This window comes from Urocampus carinirostris, chromosome 14 (assembly GCF_059441175.1).
Source record: "Urocampus carinirostris isolate Australia breed hairy pipefish chromosome 14, RoL_Ucar_1.0, whole genome shotgun sequence".
Classification (NCBI taxonomy): Eukaryota; Metazoa; Chordata; class Actinopteri; order Syngnathiformes; family Syngnathidae; genus Urocampus; species Urocampus carinirostris.
The window spans coordinates 38,126,120-38,146,694 of record NC_142362.1 but is presented as its reverse complement, the minus strand read 5'-3'; the positions used below and the strand labels follow the sequence as shown (position 1 = coordinate 38,146,694).

The following is a 20,575-nucleotide window of genomic DNA, read 5'->3' as shown; positions in this document are numbered from 1 at the left end:
ATCGCAGGAAACACAGGGACAGACAACTCATTCGCTCATTCACACCTAGGGACAATTTGGACCGCCCAATTCACCTGAAATGCATGTTTTTGGAACGTGGGAGGAAACCGGAGTGCCTGGAGGAAACCCACGCAAGCACGGGGAGAACATACAAACTCCGCACAGGAAGTCTGGAGCTGGATTTGAACCCACGACAGGTTCCCATGACATGAACTGTGCCGCACAAGCGCTAACCACTGCGCCGCCGTGCTGCCCACAAAAATATTTATTACCGTAAATTCCGGATTATAAGCCGCTACTTTTTCCCCAAACTTTCAATCCTGCGGCTTATTCAGTGATGCGGCCAATTTATGTAATTTCTCCAACGGCCGCCAGCGGCGCTCGAGTACAAAAGGTAAGATTTAGACCGGTGGAATATATGCGCCGAGGAAGACAGCAACTTCTGGGCTTGACTAGCGGCGAGAAATCTTTCACTACAACTGTCCGCATGCGAAAGGCAACTTTTTCGCATGCGGCCAGTGGATCCTGACAGCGTGGGGCAGCATAAAAAAATCCACCATCACCAACGGGTTCCGAAAAGCCGTGACGGAAAGGAGAGCACACCAGACAGTGACAGCGTGAGTGAGGCTTGATGTCCTCTTAAGTAAACTAAAACAGTGTATATCTTGTCTAAAATGTGAAAGAGAAAGTTGTATTTTTGCTTAACAAATTACACTTACATGGTTAAAATTTGAGAACCTTTTTGTAAGACTACAAGCAACAACCTAACCTTGGATTTCTCCAATTCTTATTCAAAGTTACATTGTTCCTTTATGTTAAACAAAACTTAGTAATTGTATTTCTATTGTTGTTTTGTCTTTTATTAGCATATTTGGTGTCACGAGTGCGTGGTGGCGTGGAAGGAGACCGGACCAGAACGTAGGCAGGAGGCATGAAGGGAGAACTCAAATGCGTTGACGATCCATAAGTTTTATTTTTACAAAATAAAAGTCGCCCAATACTCCGGGGCAAAACAGAACAACACAGAGTTCCTCCGGCACGAACTCAACAGGACAAGGCATAACAGACTAAAACAGGACAAGGCATAACAGACTAAAACAGGACAAGCATAACAGACCGGGATTGTGTATAAGAGTAGTAATGAACCCGCAACCGCAGAGCCCACCATGCAGCCTTAAATACAGATCCACCATTAGTGGAACTGCTTTCAGCTGTTGCCCAGGGGGCGGGGCAGACTGGTCACCAAGGCGACCGTGACAATTTGGTATTGGAGTTATCCAAAAGTAATCAAAAGTTATCCAGTTACATAACTTCAGTATTTTAGATGTAGAGCAAATAAGCCCAGCATAAAAATGACGACTACATTCCTCTTTTTTCTCTATTATTTTTTTCCTTTCTTATCCACAAACAAAAACTCAACAGTTACAGTTGCTTAGTTCAAATAACTCCAAATTTCGGAATAGATGGAACGACTGTGCCCCCTTCTTACAGTTCCCAGACGTACCAATCTGCCATGTACCATAAGGAAATCTGTTAAGATTAAGTTTTGAATGTAATTAAAACATCCAAAGCAATGTATCTATAAAACAATGTTCGTGACATTCTCAAGTACAGAACATTGCACAAATTTCTCACTTATTTGGCTTTCTACCAATTTTAAACACAGTCATCTGATTCTGGTGGTATCAGATATCGAAGACTACGCCCAAAGAGGCATGATCTGGTCAAGCATCAGTGATCCTTATAAAAAGAATAGCTTATCGATAGCTCACTCTTTTTTGTTCCTGCTTAACTCACCGCACACCCCGGCCACATATATATGTATATACATACTTTTAAGTACATACTTTTAAGTATGTATAAATGCAAATTAAACATTCTCAATGTACATGTATCTTGAGATATTTTATTGAAAAAAGCATGCCTTGGCTAAAAAAAAAGATTTAGAAATACTAGGCTATAACACTGTGAGAACATCCTTAAAACTATACTGTTGCTTTACTGACTTTTTTTGACTCAGCTGACTGCGAAGACAATAAATCCGTTTGTGTCTTTTGAAAAAGTTTATACAGGCAAAAGTGAAACTTATAAATAGAAAATAAAGGAGCAGGAATTTCCTCTGAGCAAATGACTGTCCCTTTTCAATTGTGTTGGGGCATAATTTTGCTAACAAAATCGATTAAATATTGGATATAATACACATTATTGTAAAGTACACTGTGTGGGTGCCCTGAACATCCTCGAAGTTATTTGACAGGAATACCTGTGCCTTTAACATGAAATTTTAAACCGGATGTGCGCTGGGTTACTTCATATGCTTTCAAATTACAGAGCGTGACTGCTAGCATGACGGTTATGCGTGGTAAAAACTACGTTTTTAACTCCCTCGGCCTTTTTTTTCCCTCGAGTGTGTATTAAGTATTTAATTGAAATTTTCACGCCGATGTTACTCAAATAATTACACGTGACGTGGACACCTACCCCTGAAACTGCCCACTACAACAGCATTGAGGTACGTCTATGCAAACATAAGATTGTCCCTTGCATTCACATTCACAGAAGTGAAGAACGCGTTCAACTCTCCTCCTGTGTCACTGTCCCCTTTTTTATTTTAAAATGCATACAAAAGGCACTATTGTTTATTGCTTCAAGACGTAGGAATAAAGTAAAAAAAAATGTTTTTTTGCTATAATATAAAGCATTAGTTGAAATTGTTACATTTATAGTGTTAGGGTCAGTTTCGACCTAGTTATATTAAGATTCTAAAACATTGCTCCTAAAACTGAATTCATGTGTGAACACAGTGACACGAGCCCCTCTGAGCTATAGTGGATTCCCATTTTGCCATGTTGCTAGTATAGCTGCACAAAAAATAGAATAAAGACTTGCCAAGACCTCTTAGGTCAATTCAGTAAAGAGCTGGTAATTTCAGATGATCTAAATAGTCTTCAGCTTTGGCAAAATAGACAGCGGAGTCACGTCTGACAAATTGGCCCCATTAGGTATATTTGGGACGAATGGGTGGGGGTGCCTCCACTGATGTTCAGCACAGGGTTAGAGGTGACAGTTGATGAACATCTTATTATTTTCCGTGACAAGCTCCTTTCGCCAATACATACCACATAAGCCAGGGCTACAATATCACTTATGACAATTCTTTTTACTAGCTATGACCATTAACAGGAAGGAAGAAACGTACCATAGTGTGAACATCGAAGAAAAATAAACTTGAGCGACCTAATGAAGTTTTGCAGATAAAGGGCATTCCATGACTATAACAAAAACAAAAGATTAGTGGAAAACCTGGACAAGTTGACTGCAACCTACACTAGCCAGTATATGATCAGGAGAAAGCCAAATTTTGTGTTCTACAATATGTTGATGTGTCTGCTTATGATGCATTTGTGTTGTGGACCCACATCCGCCAAAGGTGGACTTCAACCAAGGGGAAAAAAAAACAAAAAGCAAAGGAGCTGAGAAATTTCCTTGTCAAGCCACACATTGAGCGAAGGGAAAGGGAGCTGCAAGGCCCTTCTTATGCTGCAAGCTTGATCACTGCAAGAAATTTGTCAGCAATGATCACATTAAAAGGTGTCACTTTTTGCCATACATGCATCCAAACATACTTTCATACACATGCAAGTTCTGTCACATAGAGACTTTTACTCCTTGTTCTTTATTTGTTTTGGAACTAGTAATTAATCATTCTTCATGTGTGTCTTTTGACTTAATTATTTTTACCTTTTTCTTTAAGTCTGTAATGGTCGGAACCTACCGTAAAACCACAGGTGTCATTATAGTTTTAATTTTAATTTTAAAATGTAAAGAAAAATTCAAAATATGATTAGCAGATATGTTACAATAATCCTCTGTAAAAAAAAAACGGGTAACAAAAAATACTTTTTGATTTATATAATTCTCTTAAGGTTCATTTTATGATTAAAAAAAAAAATCAAAATTAAGGGTGTACACTTGGGGAAAAGGGCTCAGAGACCCACACCAAAAATTGAAAGAAAAAAAAAAAAACACAAAAAATGATCCAAACATAGGTGAAGGTTTAGTATTTCGCTCATATTGACATTTAGTGGCTGAGTTAACTTGATGCAGAGATGTTTTCTACCTAAAATGTCCCAATTGTAAAGTTTATTTCATATGGAAACTGAACGGGAACTAAAGACTCTTATTGATAAAGGGCTATACAAATAAACATGACTTGACTAAATGTAGAAATGCATCATACTACACGTTAGTCTGCTACTTATACTCAGATTTTTGATTGGGCATTGATACAGATACCAAATACCGATGCATAAACATTTCCCTTCTGCCAAAAATGTCTGATATTGTCAAATAAATATGTAAAATATTTCCTTCAAAATTTCCTTTTATGGCAATTCCATTCCATTCCGTTTACTCGGGCACTGGCAGCCACTTCACAGAGCAGTCACCTTGCCAGCCATTTTTGAGGAATTTGACACATTTTCCGAGGCCTGCAATACTTTATATTGTGTTCAATAATCAGGAACACAATAAAGGTAAGATCTCAAGCCCAAGGCTGATCCCAAAGAAAGAGCGACCAAGATCGCATACCTGTCAACTTATTCATGTTCCTTGTATTTTGTTGCAGTATTCTACATAGTCTGCATTGCTGTGAGTAAACAGTTGCTGCGTTGTGTTTGTAAAGTGTATTATCACTTAATAAGGATGATATACGATCATTATTAAGTGGAGCAATTCGCAGATGTTGATGGGTATGAGATCAAGAGACTGTTGATGATACGTAAGCACTTACTGCACACCCAAAATGAAAGTTACTGTAATTTTGAATAATATACACACAAACATTTTTACGGCACAATTTTTTTTTGTCTGTAGTAGTATGCATGTGGGCAGCACAGCGGATGGGTGGTTATAGCGCAGACCCACGGTGCAGACGTCCAGGGTTCAATTCCAACTAGCGCGGCCTTCCCGTGCAGAGTTGGCTTGTTCCCTCCGTGCCTGCGTAGGTTTCTTCAGGACACTCTGGTTTCCTCCCAAAAACATGCATGGCAGGTTAATTGGCTGGTCCAAATTGTCCCTAAGTATTAATGAGCGTGTGGTTGTATGTCTCTGTGTGTCCTTCGACTGTCAGTCAACCAGTTCAGTGTGCCCCTGCCCACTGCCCTAAGATGCCTGTGATGGGGTCCAGCGACCCTATTGAGGATAAGCTGTGCAGATAGTGAATGGATAGTTAGCATGCACAAACTGGACAAGCTGATGCTGCCAATGAGCTGTGAGCGGCCTGTCGAGTGGTTAGCCTTGAATCCTGATTGCATTGATTCAAAAAGATTGTGTTCGGATATAAACTAATTCACTGCTGTGCCACAACGTATTTACCTGGATGAGGAGTGTGTGCGTTTCGTCTGTGTATGGCTCTGCCCATTCCTACACATTACCCATCACATTGCTCTAGGTGTTTTGCTAGAGCCTGTGGGTAAAACATTTCTTTTGGGTTGAAGATTGTGGTGTGGCTGTTCATTATAAAATGTTTAAACAATGAAAATAGAATACAAAGTGCGTTTCCTTATAAAGGATTGTTTAGCGAGTTATAGCCAAAAGGGGGTCTGTTGTTGTGACGCTTTGACTGTAAATGGTTTTGTAAATTGTGTCCTATACATACTGAACCAAACCTTTGGGTAATCTCGGCTTTGTGTTTGTGGCAATTGCCTCCTCGTGTAACTGTAAAGAAAATTAAAAATTATGTTCTGTTTTTTCTCTGAGCCATATGTATTCATAAAAAGAGCCCTAAATAGCTCGCAAGCCATAGGTTTTCAACCCCATGATGTAAAAAGATAAAGCCCAATTCTTGACAATAAAATCTACACAATTTTAAGACTGTACACAATAAATGCTGCTTAGATGATAGGTTGACAACTCTGAAATCATGGTTGAAGCTTTTGGTTTGTCAACACATCCAAGTGCAAAAAAAAGGTGTCCGGTTATATTTGCTTGTGGTATTCTTGGAGGAAAAAGATTGATCAAAAGATTTATAAAACGAAAGACACACAAATATACAAAACATACAACATGCATGATAAAAATATATTCATTTGACGTTGCTAATGAGAGCTTTTTATAAAGGTTTGAACTTGGGTAGCTCGAGGTGATGGATCCCTTGGGTGCTCGCTCCCAGTTTGTGGACATCCAGACCCTCCCCACATGGCAGCAGATGGATGAGGATGGCATTTCACAGGATTTAAGTGACAGCCTGCTAAACCAGCAGTACTTCCCTTCGCCCTTCCCTTTCAGGCCGGACATCAACCGCAAAATCATTCTTTTGTGAGTCTCTCTGAAATATTGCTGATGTTTTTAAGACTGCAATGGAAGCTGTGCTTCCTCTAAAATGTCCTTGTGTGGTTATGTGTATACAATCTATTTACAATATATTCACTATAATACGGTCAGAAAAAAAAAAGAAAAAAGAAGAAATATAATTTAAAAAATGCAGATTTTGGGGTTCCCTTGATCAGTATATTACCAAAAATAATGCAATATTATGCACAAAACTAATTAATGATTTAAATATATATAAAATATATATTTCTAATAGATTATAAAAATAATTCACTCTTTAGTGAACTTTGAACTCATTTAAACTGATCCATTTTACACTTATACACTTATTTATTCTCTATACTTTTATGCTTTTTATACTCAAATAATTTAAAGTCAACAACACATAATCCAATGAAAAATGCATATTGACCAATCACAATGGGGAAATAAGTGCCTAGAAGGGAGATGACTGTTGTTACAAGTAATAAAACCTGATGTAAGCTGCTGCTTGATGTGCTGTTGGCAATGTTTAACGTGTACTATTGCTGTGTAAAAACATGGCGGGTAATTATAGTTGTGCCCCTCAATTCATTTGATATGCCTCATCTGGACTGATGTCTGGTGACGCTACTGCCGCCCACCTAAGATGACGTCTTTTTTTGCTTGAAACAACATGTTGAGGCATTGAAGCAAAACGGTTTTTTAAGAGTTTTTTGAGTGAGGGCCACTTTTCACATATTCCAAGACCAAATTAAACGAAAACAGTAGAAACTTCTCTTTTTTTAAAATACTGTCACTGCTAGGACATGGGTGTATGTACCCTCAGCTGTGGGTCATAGTGCCGTTTTGTAATTTCTCGTCCTCCATTTCGTTTTCTACCCATGAATCTTCAACATCTTTCTTATCTCTAAAAATGGATACCATAATTACTATAGCTTACAGTTCTCTTCTGCAAAAAACTATGACTATCACATATGTCCCCTTTATTAAAAACAGGATTGATTTTCAGTACTTTAGTTATGAGGAAATGAAAAATCCTTGAGAATGTCCCGTGCGCGAGCTAATACCCCTTCCAGATGACCAGGCTGCAAAGGATGTTGCAAGGGCATCAACAAAAAATACACAGATATCAACATGAAATAAAGTTCATTCATAAGCTATAAAATTAATTCAGGTATTGAGTGGATCTCGTTAGACCCTGTCAGACCTCTTTAAAAAAAGTTACACCCCTTTGACAGCCAAAATGTCAAAGTTCTAGGTGGAAATTAATTCTTTAAACTATGTGATTTTCAGGGTTTTTTCACATTCAGTCTCTCATGGTTGAGGTTCACCCGTGTTGACAATTACAGGTCTCTTTAACCTTTTCACGTAGGAGAACTTGCACAATTGGCGGTTGACTGATACTTATTTTCCCCTCTGTATAAAAAGTGCTTATTGGTATGGCAGAATTTGTAACTCAGCTATGCATGAGCAACAAATGTATTTAATTTAAAATACTTAATTAGATACCCTGGATTTTTAAAGTCATAAAAGCATCTCATGGTTAAACCTTTCTTGGTCAATTTTGCTCCTTGTGTTGGTGCTGTTGATTTTACAGGCAGAGCACTTGCTGTCACAAGTCTTATGCTATCGTGCAAACAGTAACTGTCATATTTCTACCTTTCGCCCTCCAGTTCCGGTGATGTAGCACTGCTAAACTGCACCGCCATCACCAACACCAGCAATGAAGTTCTCAATGACAAGAACCCTGTATCAGAGCGCATCCATCAGCTGGCTGGGCCTGAGCTGAAAGATGAGCTGCTTAAACTTAAAGGTACCTAATATTTGATCCTTGTCTCGAAAAGCCGGGATCTTTTCACACTGAGCAGGTCTCTTTTCTACATTGTTCGTACGAGTACTTGAAACCCTTGAAAATGCTTGAATTTTAATGTTGTGATTTCAAGATTATCAAAATCCTTGAATTTTGGTTGAAGTGCCTGAAAAAATGATTTCCATTGCTGTGTTTCTGACTCAATTGACCACACTTTTAAATGAATAAAGGTTTCTTAACAAGTGTGTAGAAATTACGCTGATTGTTGCTCCTCATTATTGAGTTGTCATGTGAAGCGTTATTGATCCCTAATGTCGCATCCAAGAGTACAGGTTTATCAGACTAGTCAGAGAACCCGGTTAACTTTTTTGGTGCCAATATTGTCCCTATTGTCACTTAGTGTGTCCACTCAAAAATACTTCTTCAGAAATACTACACAATAACTACAAAACAAAATATCAAGTATAGTGCTTAAAAACATGGACTTCATATATTATTTTGCTTTCATTCAGAAAATAAAAAAATAGCATAGACTTACTACAAAATACTACTACAGTAATTCTATACTACAAAATACCACTACAGAATTATTTACTCCACAAATACAACAAAAAGACGGCTATAGTAATATTACAAAATACTAAAGAAATATGATGAAAATACTGCAATGGTAATGCTACAAAAATACTACGAATACTGCTTTGGAAATATATCAATTATACTTCTACTGAAATACTAAAAAATACCAATACATAATACAATAATATAAAAAACTACTAGAGAAATATTACCACAAACATACTACTACAAGATGTTTACAACAGAAATACTGTAAATTACACCTTTAGAAATATCACAAAAATACTACAATAAATACAATAAACAAATAAAAATTGTACTACAAAAACAATCCAGAAATACTACAGATATACAACATTATTATATGGAAATACAACAAATACAACAGATTAAAAAAAAAATCCCCCCAAAAATACAACAGTAATACTGCTAAAATACTACAATAATAAAACTACTGTAATAATACAAAAATACTATGAAAATACTACGTATATACAACAAAAATATATACTTTTGAAATACAACAAAAGTACTACAGAAATACTAAAAAGTACTACTATGGAAATACTCCATAAAAATTACCGTATTTTCCGCACTATAAGGCGCACCTAAAAGCCTTTATTTTTTTCAAAAGCTGACCGTGCGCCTTATAATACAGTGCGCCTTATTTATGGATCAATATTCAGGGATCAGAATTTTCCGCGGATCCGCGGATTTCCGCTGTTTTTGAACCCCAAAGGCATTCCGACTTTTTCACTTTTTCTCTTGCGTAGCAAACAAATTCAAAATCTGCTGCTTTATTCCTGGACCCTGGCTATTTCAGCTGAAAATGAAAATCTCCATTCTGATCCCTGAATATTAAGTCGCAAAGTCTTCCAACTAACTTGCAGCCAAGTCCGCGGTGTATGCTGGGATTTATTTACCGGCGTTTCATTGGCTAACCAATGTGTCAATCATCATTTGAATCGATCACTATTGGCTAAAGTTATTCGGGGGTCAAGGGGCGGATCCTTTTTATCATTTACAGGCTGGCATAGGCTTAAGCTGCAAAACAAAGCCTGCAATTGGCCGAAAAAGATGTGTCAATCATCAGTTGAATCGATCACTATTGGCTAAAGTTATTCAGAGATCAAGGGGCGGATCCTTTTTATCATTTACAGGCTGGTATAGGCTGAAGCGGCAAAACAAAGCCTGCAATTGGCCGAAAAAGATGAATGTGTATAGCACGTGGTTGACGGCATACAGAAAGCATTTTTTACTTTTCTATATTTGTAAATATTTTATTCTCCTGGATTTACTAAACTCACGGATATAAGAGGACCATGGCTGCACATTATTATTGAACACAACGACTTCGGTGAGCTACTCTGGCTATATATTTTCCCTGTTTCTTGTTTCAGACTGAACTTGATGTTTCTGTGATAAGCGGTGCAGATAATGGATGGAATGGAGTGTCTATTTTTAAATTAAACTCAATTCCAAGTGTTTATTGTCATATGCACAGTAAAGTTGCGAGCGAAAAAGAAAATAGAAACTAAGGAATGGTTGTCATTTCTTGAATCCCAAGACTTTAACCTTCCGAATGATGGAACGATGCATTTTAGTGACATCTTACGGACACCGCATCCGCACGTGTTCTCGACACGTATTTGCGTCTTTGCAAGCTTTGGGAATGTTAAGGGGGTAGTAAGTTTGACTGAACTTTCTGACTGTTTTGTCGACGTTCCCATTGTAGCGCCTATAATCCGGTGCGTCTTATGTATGTCAAATATAGGACCAAAAACTATTTTTTCGGGGTGCGCCCTATAACCCGGTGCGCCTTATAGTGCGGAAAATACGGTACTTCAAAAAATACTACAGAAATAAAACTACAGTTACACTTCAAAAAACTACAGAACTTCAATAAAAATCAGACTTCAGCAATACTAAAAAAAAACACAGTAATACTTCAAAACTAAATAACAAATGAAGTGCTTAAAACAGGGACCTAATATAATACTTTGCTCCAAAATGGTCATTTAAAAATTCAAAATTTCAATTTGCTGAAACTAATCTATTTAAAAAGAAGCACAACATGTCACATGTGGCCCCTGACCCAAAATTGTTGCCCACTCTTGGAGTAGTATCTGGAATGAGTTCTAGTGGGTATGCAAATTACAAAAAATAGGGGGCCCCAAATCTAATTTTGCTTAGGGCCCCATGAAAGCTTGGGCCGGTCCTGAGACCAGTCATGGGAAACCGGTCTCTGTTTGGAGAAGCGGCTCTTTCGGCTCAACTCACTGAGGAGAGCTGGCTCTTCTGGCTCCCAAACGGCCCCTAAGATTTTTTTGTTTTAGCGATGAATGATACATAAACAATAACAAAATATTATGGACAAAATCAATAATATTTTGTAATATATGTTTTGCAAGGGGTTCCTGCAAAACCTATGAGATATAAATAGATCTACAAAAAATGTAAAATACAAAACAATTTTAGATTTTTACACACTAAACAGATATAAAGTCGAACAACAACACAAATCCCTGAAATTGCATCACAATAAAATATAAATAAATAATAATAACTATTCAGTGCTATAAATTATAAAATGCAAAAAAAAACACTTTAAAATTCTATTTTAACCAGTTTAGACACATATCTTCTGAAAAAACATAATAAATATATATATACATTAAGATAAGTAAAACAAATAGCAAAAGATCAGCTTTCTCTCAGATTGAAAGCTTGAATGCACTCTGATTTGGAGCAATCAATATCATTAAAATTAGTTAAATTTGGCTAATTTTTCCGCTTTTTATACATACAGAGCTTTGTTTTTTTGTCCTTCATATTGAATTCCATTATTACCCTACATCTCTGGAGCCCTTCCCGTTTTTGTAATCAAGTGTGGGACGTAGCAAAGCTGTGCATGCATTGTTGAAGCAGAATATATGTTGGTTTATAGCAGCCCACTGACACAAAAAGATCACAGTTCATTGATGAGAAAAGAACAAAATAGCACAAAGTAGGTGCTAGCAGCAAGATAGCAACTTTATCTAAGTCATCATAGCCAACCAATAAAAACGTTCTTTGATGGGCGCTGGATTTCTTTCTTTGGAGTAACTTGGAAAAACTGAAAAATTGCTCTTGAAAAGTGCTTGAATTTGGCTATGTAAAGGGTCTACGAACCCTGTTTATACTGTAAATGTGTTTCTTATGTAATGCTTCGTGCCCAGGATGCCGCACAGGAGAGGCGAAACATACAAAAGCCTTCAACTTGGCCGCAAGGTTCATCATCCACACAGTAGGACCAAAGTACAAAGCAAAGTACAGAACAGCAGCAGAGAGCTCTCTGTATAGCTGCTATAGAAACATCCTGCAGCTGTGCACGTAAGAATCATGACCAGATTAATTCTAATGATTTGTAAGGGGAACATTTTAATGGCAGATGGTAATTGGTACCGGAAAATTATATAACTGCCCAAACTATGAGACACACGCCAAGAAAACCGCTTAATTTTGGCACATCACAATAAAAATTTTGCATGTCGTCCACAGTGTTTACATAGCGCCGTTCCTGAGGTTTAATGTAAGGTGTTCTTGAGTTTGTTAAATGCTATTGATTTTTTTGAGTGTACCATTCTTTCAAGATTGATTGTCTGTGATTAAAAATGCCCACAGCACTTTACTGCAGGTGGCAAAAGAGACACTTGCAGCTGCAAATCTGGAGCTGTCAGTACCAAGTACCCGTCTAAATAGTTGGGCAATGATTATATGGATATAGAAATAGATGACAAACATTTGGATCCCTTTTGTTCTGCGCACATTTAACCTTAAACTCACCACCCACCAATATCCACTTTTTCTTGCCAGCATCTTTGTACGTTAATGTATTCTTGACTCACTCCCAACGTGTCATTTTAGTACTTTTCCTCATTATCAATTCAAAGCACCTAAATTCCTCAAATATATTTAGGATACAATAATGAGCGCAGTGTGCATGAGGGAGCCTCTGTTAGACACATGTTTTTCTTTTGCTAACCATCTTTTTTCATAACTTTGAGGAGGATTGCCTCGCTTCATTTATTCCCCCTTGAAATCCCAAATGCCACACAATGTATAATAATAATAATAATAATGCATTTTATTTAAAAGCACATTTCAGGCCACCCAAGGACACTGTACAGACAATGAAAAAATACAATTTAAAAAGTTGTAAGCGAAATAATAAATAAAAACAAGACAAGTTTACAATTGCCTGACAACTAATAATTATTTCTATGTCAGTGCAAATAACGTATCTACAAAATGTCTTTAACAGTAACTTTTTTAGGAATAAAGTATCAAGGGTCGTCTGGTGGCTGACTGGTTAGCATGTCTTCCGCACAGTTCTGTGACTGGGTTTAACTCCAGCTACTGGGTTCCCTTTACGGAGTTTGCTTGTTCTCCCCAGGCCTGCAAGGTTTTTCTGCTGGCACTCTGTTTTCCTCCCGCCGACCATAAACATGCGTGGCAGGTCAATTGGCTATTCACAATTGTCCCAAGGAATGAAATGAAATTAAATGATTTATATAGCATTTATATAACGCTTTTCAAGTCAATGACTTCCCAAAGCGCTTTACAATGTGCTCCACATTTCCCAATAGCGGCCTTGCAGCCATGTAAGGCACTAACCTGCTTATTGGGGGTATTAGGGGTTCAGTGTCTTACCCAAGGACACTTCGACATGTAACACGGACGAGCCGGGATTCGAACTGGGATCCCTTGATCCCAAGACGAGCGCTTTACCTCCTGACAGGGATGTGATTTTTCCGACTATAGTCGGAATTCCGACTTTTTCACTTGCGTAGCAAACAAATCCGACTGTCTCACTCTTTCCTTTATTGCTCTGGCGCACCCTGGTGGCCGTTAGAAAAATTGCATAAATTGGCCATATCGTTGCACAAGCTGCAGGGTCTGAACTGCATTTGAACTGACCTTGCAGTATTTACAAAAAAAATCAGGTATGTGAGCAAATTATTTTGTTATTTAAATCTTCTAAAGATGTTAAATTATTTATTTAAGCATGGTTTTGGACAAGTAAATTGCTTAAAACCCAGGAGCTTCGGGGGGGCATTGCCCCCCTGTGTCCCCCCACTGGGCTCTGCCCTGGGCCCCCAAACCCCCGGCTAGGTTTCAGCCTTTTTCTTCTCACCTCAATCACATCCCTGTCCTGAGCTACTGCCGCCCCAGAGAATGGGACTCGGTGAGTGGATAAATACCTTATTTTCACGACCATAGGGTGTACATAAAAGTCTTAGATCTTCAAATTGTGCAGAGCAACCTTTCGTGTTTTTTAAGCCGGACGTAATAGACAACATGAGAACGCTTAAGGGTCAAGTGTGGAACTTCTGGACATCAGTGTGAACCAGCCGTTCAAAGTAAGGTTGCAAATGCCGGCGGGGCGATAGATGAGCCTAAGACAGGGCTGGGAAGATTACGCCACAACTTGGAAATAGATGCTTGGGCTAACGGGTCTGCTGGGATTGTTGTTCAAGCTTTGGCACGAGCCGGCATCATTTCAGAGGAGCCACAGAGAACAGAAAGTGACTCTGCCGGGTGAAGAAAGTGAACCTGGCAATATTTTATAGAGACTTATCGCAGAAACAGAGGATGAGGACTTAAATGAGTTTGATTGATAACGATTACCGGTAAAAAAAATGTGAGTACTAAACTCTGTTTTGCGCCGGCTTTTGTTTAAAATGTGTTTGATTCATGCATCTTTCCATGCCTGCGCCTCTGGCTTTTAATCAATACTTAAATAGACCACTGTCAAACTCAGTTTTGCTTCTGCTGTAAATTTTAAATACGCATTCTTGTATGCCTGTCTTTGTTGTTGTAAAGCTGACATAGTGTATGCGCAGCTAGTTGGGCGCAGTTAAATGACATATGCGGGTGTGTACGTGAGAGTTGAAGTTCAATGTTGTGTCTTCGGGTGCCAAGGTTCTCGCTCTCTGATGAAGTCGAACATGTTCATGTGTATTTTCTATTTAACGAGGAGCGATCCAAAACAACACGCTACATGAGGAGAGGACACCCACGCTCAGTAATCAGGAACACCATACTTATGTACCGTAAAATTCGGACTAAAAGGCATACCTGATTAAAAGCCTTACCCAGTACATTTTGAAAGAAAAAAACATTTTGGACATACATAAGCAGCACCTGACTATAAACCACATGTGCCCACATTGGAACATGAGATATTGACAAATAAAGACGGTACACAGAAAGAGTTTTAATAATATACAGTACCTTAAGCCCTTAACGTTCGATGGCCGGCGGTGGGCTGCCGGACTTTTGATAAACAAATACATGTCTGTACGATGTCACCAGTCACTAAAATGCATCATGCCACATATCTTTGGAAAGTGAAAACACTTGTAATTTAAGATATGATGGCCATTTCAAAATATACTCATCAGAGAAACATCACTATCAGTCTGTATCAAGATACCCGAAAACTGTAAAGCTGAGGTACCTTATCCCATGGTCGTCTTCAACTTCTTTGAACGCAAAAATGGCTTAGTACATCAAGGGCAATCCATAGAATCCAACCGTGTTAAATATTTACTCAAAACACACCATAATCCCGACAGATGAATAGGAATCCGCCTTAAACATTTCCACTTCGTCTGAAGTTGAATTCTTGTAATCCGTTCGTTTCATCACATCATTTCCGTTTGCAAATAAAAAGACTCGTAAAATTATTCCCAATATGCTAGTTAGCGCTCCCCTTTTGACTGACACCTCTTCAATGGTGAGGCTTTGTTAATGCCCTTTTTATTTATGCACAAAACACAAAGTTACATTAAACTTGCGTCTTCCTCGACCATTTACTGCTCGGGTGACCCTGGCGGCCATTAGAAAAAAATGCATAAATTAGCTGCATCATTGCATAAAAAAGTCTTATTGTCTGAATTTTACGATAGGTTACATACAGAAGTGGAACCAGCAACTGAGACTGCGCCTTTTAACAGTGTGCCCTATTGTTGCCAAAATATGGTAGTTTTCTGTCTCTGTGTGCTCTGCAATTGGCTGTTAAACTTCCAGGGTCTCCCCTGTGCACTCCCCGAAATCAGCTAGGATGAATGAATGAATGTATCTCATGGTTTTCATTGGGCAAATTCATCTTCACAGTCGGAGTTCCCTTTAATTTTCACTGACCACTTACAGCATCATGACTGCTGACAATCAAAGGCCAATATATCATTCGCCGGGTTTACATGGAAACTTTTTGTACTGTCATTACGAATAAAGATATGTGGTCGCCTGTTTAAATGAGACGAGATCCATTCCGTTCTTGTGTTTACATGCTCTGCTTGCTTAATCAAATAAGCCGCCCTGCAAACGTGGGTTCTGCGAAAAGGGATTACGCGATTACTCAAAAGTGTGTTCCTTCATCATGCATTTTTGAGAGCTGTAACATATTTATTGATAAACTAGCTGGAACAAGCACCAAACACTTCAAAAAGAGTTTCTGCTACGCAAACAGGCTCTTTTCATGCTCTTCTGATGAGATTCGCCTGACGGCATATAGCCGTCATCTGACTTTTAAAGTTAGAACCCACACCTCTCAGGAGCTTGTGCAATACAGACACAGCCTGCCCATTTATAACGGAATGTAAACAGTACATGACAATTATTTGGATGGCAAAAGGGAATATGCCACCCTTTTTCAATCCATTACATCTGAAGACCCCTATGGGGCCAGACCGGTTTTTCAGGATATATTAATTCTCATTTTTGCCCGTAAAAGAGAATGTGTTTCTTACACTGTGCCACTTTTGGGTTTTTTTCTTTTAATTTAAATATTTTTCTACAATACTAAACAAACTTCTTTGACATGCTTTGTACATTACAGTAGAGGAATTATAAGTGGTGCTTGAATTCTTCAATGTTTATGCATATGGCCTGCTCAAGGGACTGCACAGGATTACAATTAAACTATCCCCTGATCTTAAACCTACATGCGGGCAAGGAAAAACTCAAAACCTCCTGAGATTGCTCAGGAAAAAAAATCTAAAACAGCAGCTGCAGGTGTCCTTTTACAAAGCCACAGTGAAGAGCATTCTAACATACTGCATTAAGGTGTGGTATGCTGGGTGCACAGCAGCAGACAGGAAAAAGCTCCAGAGAGCTCCATCAAAACAGCCCAGAAAAATCGTCAGTTGCTCTCTGCCCAGTCTGGAGGACATTGCCTGCTCTCGCTACCTCAGCAGAGCAGAAAACATCATCAAGGACTTTTCTCAACCCGGCCACCACCTCTTCGACCTGCTGCCTTCCGGCAAGCGCTACAGGTCACACAAAGCAAAAACAAACAGACTCAGAGACAGTTTCTTCCCCACAGCCATTACCACCCTAAACAGACACAGCACAAAAAAAATGAAAAACTGAAAACTCTTGCAAAAAACTACCTCACACGAATGTAAAATAGTACTCACGTACATGCTGACTGCACTATGTTTGTTCACTGTAAACAGACACCGCACAAAAAAACTGAAAACTCTTGCCAACACTACCTCATACGAATATAATGGTACTCATGTCTATGTTCTTGCACATGTCGACTGCACTATGTTTACTGCTCACCTTGCACAATGTCTGACCATTTCTTTTTTTCTGCACTATGATGACTATATTTGCACCAATGCATATGCTGACTATTTTTTTGCACTATGATGACTTCTGCACCAAATGCAATATTGCACACCCCTTACGATACCAACGGTATCACGATAACAACTGTATGTAACATCCCACATGCCGAAAATTTCTTGTGTAAATACCATGTAAATTATAACTATAGCCTTATCCCCCTTGTTTTATAATCTTATCTTCTCTGTTCCTTTATCTTCTTGGCTCATACCTCACTGTTAATGTGTAAAACTGGAGTGTCATGCCCAATTTCGTTGTCACAATATGTTAACCCATTTTGTAACAATGACAATAAAGGTATATTCTATTATATTCTATAAGGAAAAAGGAAACCTTGAGAAGGGGCCTCACAAAAGGTAATCCCCCTTCCAGGATGACCAGGGTGTAATAGATTTAACATTTGGTAACGGTACACAAACAGCGAATATCAATAAAAGAGAACAATAGGTAACATGTTGAAACTTGGCCAGAAAGTGCATCCATTTGAACCCTAAAGTTTCAATTTAATTGTAATATTTTAAAACACTGAGTCTTAACATGTGATTTTTTCTTTTTCTTTATCAGGGAACAATCGATGTCATCTATTGGCCTGAGTGTAGTGACCACAGCAAAACGAGGATACCCCTTTGAGGATGCCACACATATCGCTTTGAGTAAGACACACAAAATAACGCAATATATATAGTACAAATGGCAATTGTTGCATCATTTAGTAATACAACAGTGTGAAATTAAGAGAGGAATTGATGCTTCACTTCTTCATAGAAGAGTAAATCGTTTGGATGAACTTGCTTGGAACTTACTTTTTTTTACCAGTAATGTAAAACGTATTGAGAAAATCACAACCAGTATGTCAAGATGCAGGAAGGAAAACTTTTCAACCTGAATGTAAGGGGCCTGCCCATTTTTGTTACGTCTATATGAGGTAAAACGTGGAATGGTGAGGTAAACGTTGCATATTTGTATTACATTAATCATGGTTTGTGAATCCAGTAAATGTATTCTTCAAATCAATCTACTGGTGGCTGTATATTCACAAATATTTTCCAGTAGTTTTTTAGCCCTTCTTTCACATTGCCACAATTGCAAATAGGTTTCTTTTTTTAACTTGACAAAGAAAAGTATTATCACACATCGGTGTATTTTGCAGAACAATTATGGCCAAAGTAATAATTAATAGATACTCAAATTGACTTCCATGTTGGTAAAAAAAAAAAGTCTCTTGGTATCAAATAGGTCTCAATTTCTTTTTCTGTGGCAGTGTGGATATGTTTGATGCCAAAAATATGTTTGTTGACAAACCAAAAGCTTCAACTATGATTTCAGAGTTGTCAACCAATATATGTAAATTGTGTGCATGTTGTTGTCAAGAATTAGGCTTATTCTTTCTAGATCAGGGGCCACGAACGAAAAGATATATGGCTCTTTTCATGAGTACATATTGCTTGGATATAGAAAAAAAGACGTATGTATTGTAACTTGCAGAGTTGATTGTCGCTCATTTAAAGCTGATTATATATAGGACACAGTTCTCACTACAGTTTACAGTGAAAGTGTTACACCAACAACCCCGTTGTGGCTGTAAATTGTAATAATACTCCTTTTTATGGAAGCTTATTTAAACAATCTATATTCATATATGAGGCATTTTATGATGAAAAGTCACAGAACAAACTTTAACCAAAAACAAACTTTTTACCCCCAAACTCTAGCAATGCACCTAGAGCAATTTGATTTGGGTTAGCAGTAGGAATGGGCATAGCTATACCCTGGGCGCTATACACTCCTTTCCCAGCACCATCTGCACTATAAAAAAAAACGTTGGTATCCTCGTTTGCAGTATTTTGTGACATTAGCTCAGGAGGTAGAGCGCTCGTCTTGGCATCAAGAGATCGCAGGTTCGATTCCTGGTTATATGTCGAAGTGTCCTTGGGCGAGACACTGAATCCCTAATTCCCCCAATAAGCAGGTCGGCGCTTTGCATGGCCACTATTGGTGTGTGAGTGTGTGTGTGAAGGGGTAAGTGTGAAGGACATTTGGGAGGTCTTCATTGACTTGAAAAGCGCTATATAAATGCCGACCATTTACTATTTTCATGTTTACAAACAAACTACTGGCACCTCGAAACTATTACATAGGACAAAAATGGCAGACAAAAGGAACCTCAACACTCTTAAGTTACTGTGGGAGGGAGAGCAATTTTAATTGGTATGTTTATATTCATATGGGACACAGGCTCTGATATTATTATTATTTTAAGATTTTATCAAATTATCAAACATCACACAGTAAAACAAAACGTGCCGAAGAATTAGTTTAGTTCAGGAGAAGCGGGTCTGGCGGTTTTGTTGAATTTTGTATATAAAATAAATTGTTTGGCTCTCTCAAAACTCAATCCAAATATTTTTGCTCTTTTGGCTCTTTGGGTCAAAAGCTTCCTAATGGTTGTTCTAGATTGTTCTAAAGCAGGGGTCAGTACCTGTCACTTGTTTGAAGTTTTTCCTAATCACCTAATTTATTGTTTAAATAGGCCTTTTACAGGATCCGTCTACTATGGTGAAGATGTACTATATTAAGGCCTTGTATTTACATCTCTATCATTTTACAATTTTCTTCATCTTTTCTCATTGCATTTGAGTATTAAAGTGATTTATTTGCCAGCATTTATTTTCCCAGTTATGAAAATAATATCTATTGTGCATACTTGTTTATTTTAACAGTCACATTAAGGGTGAAAAAAACTTGATTGCAACAAATTGATACACTGTACCTTGGTCACTTTTAAAAAAACAACATGAACTTGACATTTGAACATGGATGAGCACAGTACAGACTTCCGATATCCACTCTATTTGTCTGTAGGAACAGTCCGCAGGTTCTTGGAGAAGTATGGAAGTAGCATAGAGGCAGTTGTGTTTGCTGTTTCTGAAACACAGGAGGTTTGTCTTAATTTTCTTATTTTTTAGAACAGAGAATCTCAACTGTTCTGACTTCAGGACACACTGTTGAAACCTGATGGCAAGCCGAGACTTAAACCAAGAAAAATAATTGACTTCTCAAATGTATTGAGTAAAAGAAAGGTGCAGTTTAACCGAGAGAAACTATAATATATTCAGATGTTTAAAAAAAATAATAAAAAAAACGAAACGACCAGTAAAACCAAAACGACTTTATAGTAGTACCGTGTTTTCA

General features: G+C 38.0%; 1 protein-coding gene across 2 annotated transcripts in view; it reads left to right on the top strand.

The window, feature by feature from the left end:
* Window positions 1–2,298: 2,298 nt before the first annotated feature.
* gdap2 (ganglioside induced differentiation associated protein 2) overlaps window positions 2,299–20,575 on the top strand; it is a 69,372-nt gene continuing 51,095 nt past the window's right edge. The window contains exons 1-6 of one of the 2 annotated variants that reach the window (XM_088352582.1): window positions 2,299–2,512; window positions 6,121–6,318; window positions 7,989–8,128; window positions 11,923–12,076; window positions 17,948–18,036; window positions 20,246–20,322. In XM_088352582.1, coding sequence (XP_088208708.1) covers window positions 6,146–6,318; window positions 7,989–8,128; window positions 11,923–12,076; window positions 17,948–18,036; window positions 20,246–20,322 — 633 coding nt within the window. In that variant the 5' untranslated portion in view covers window positions 2,299–2,512; window positions 6,121–6,145. The remainder of the gene's footprint in view (window positions 2,513–6,120; window positions 6,319–7,988; window positions 8,129–11,922; window positions 12,077–17,947; window positions 18,037–20,245; window positions 20,323–20,575) is intronic. The other variant, XM_088352583.1, reaches the window with a different exon arrangement.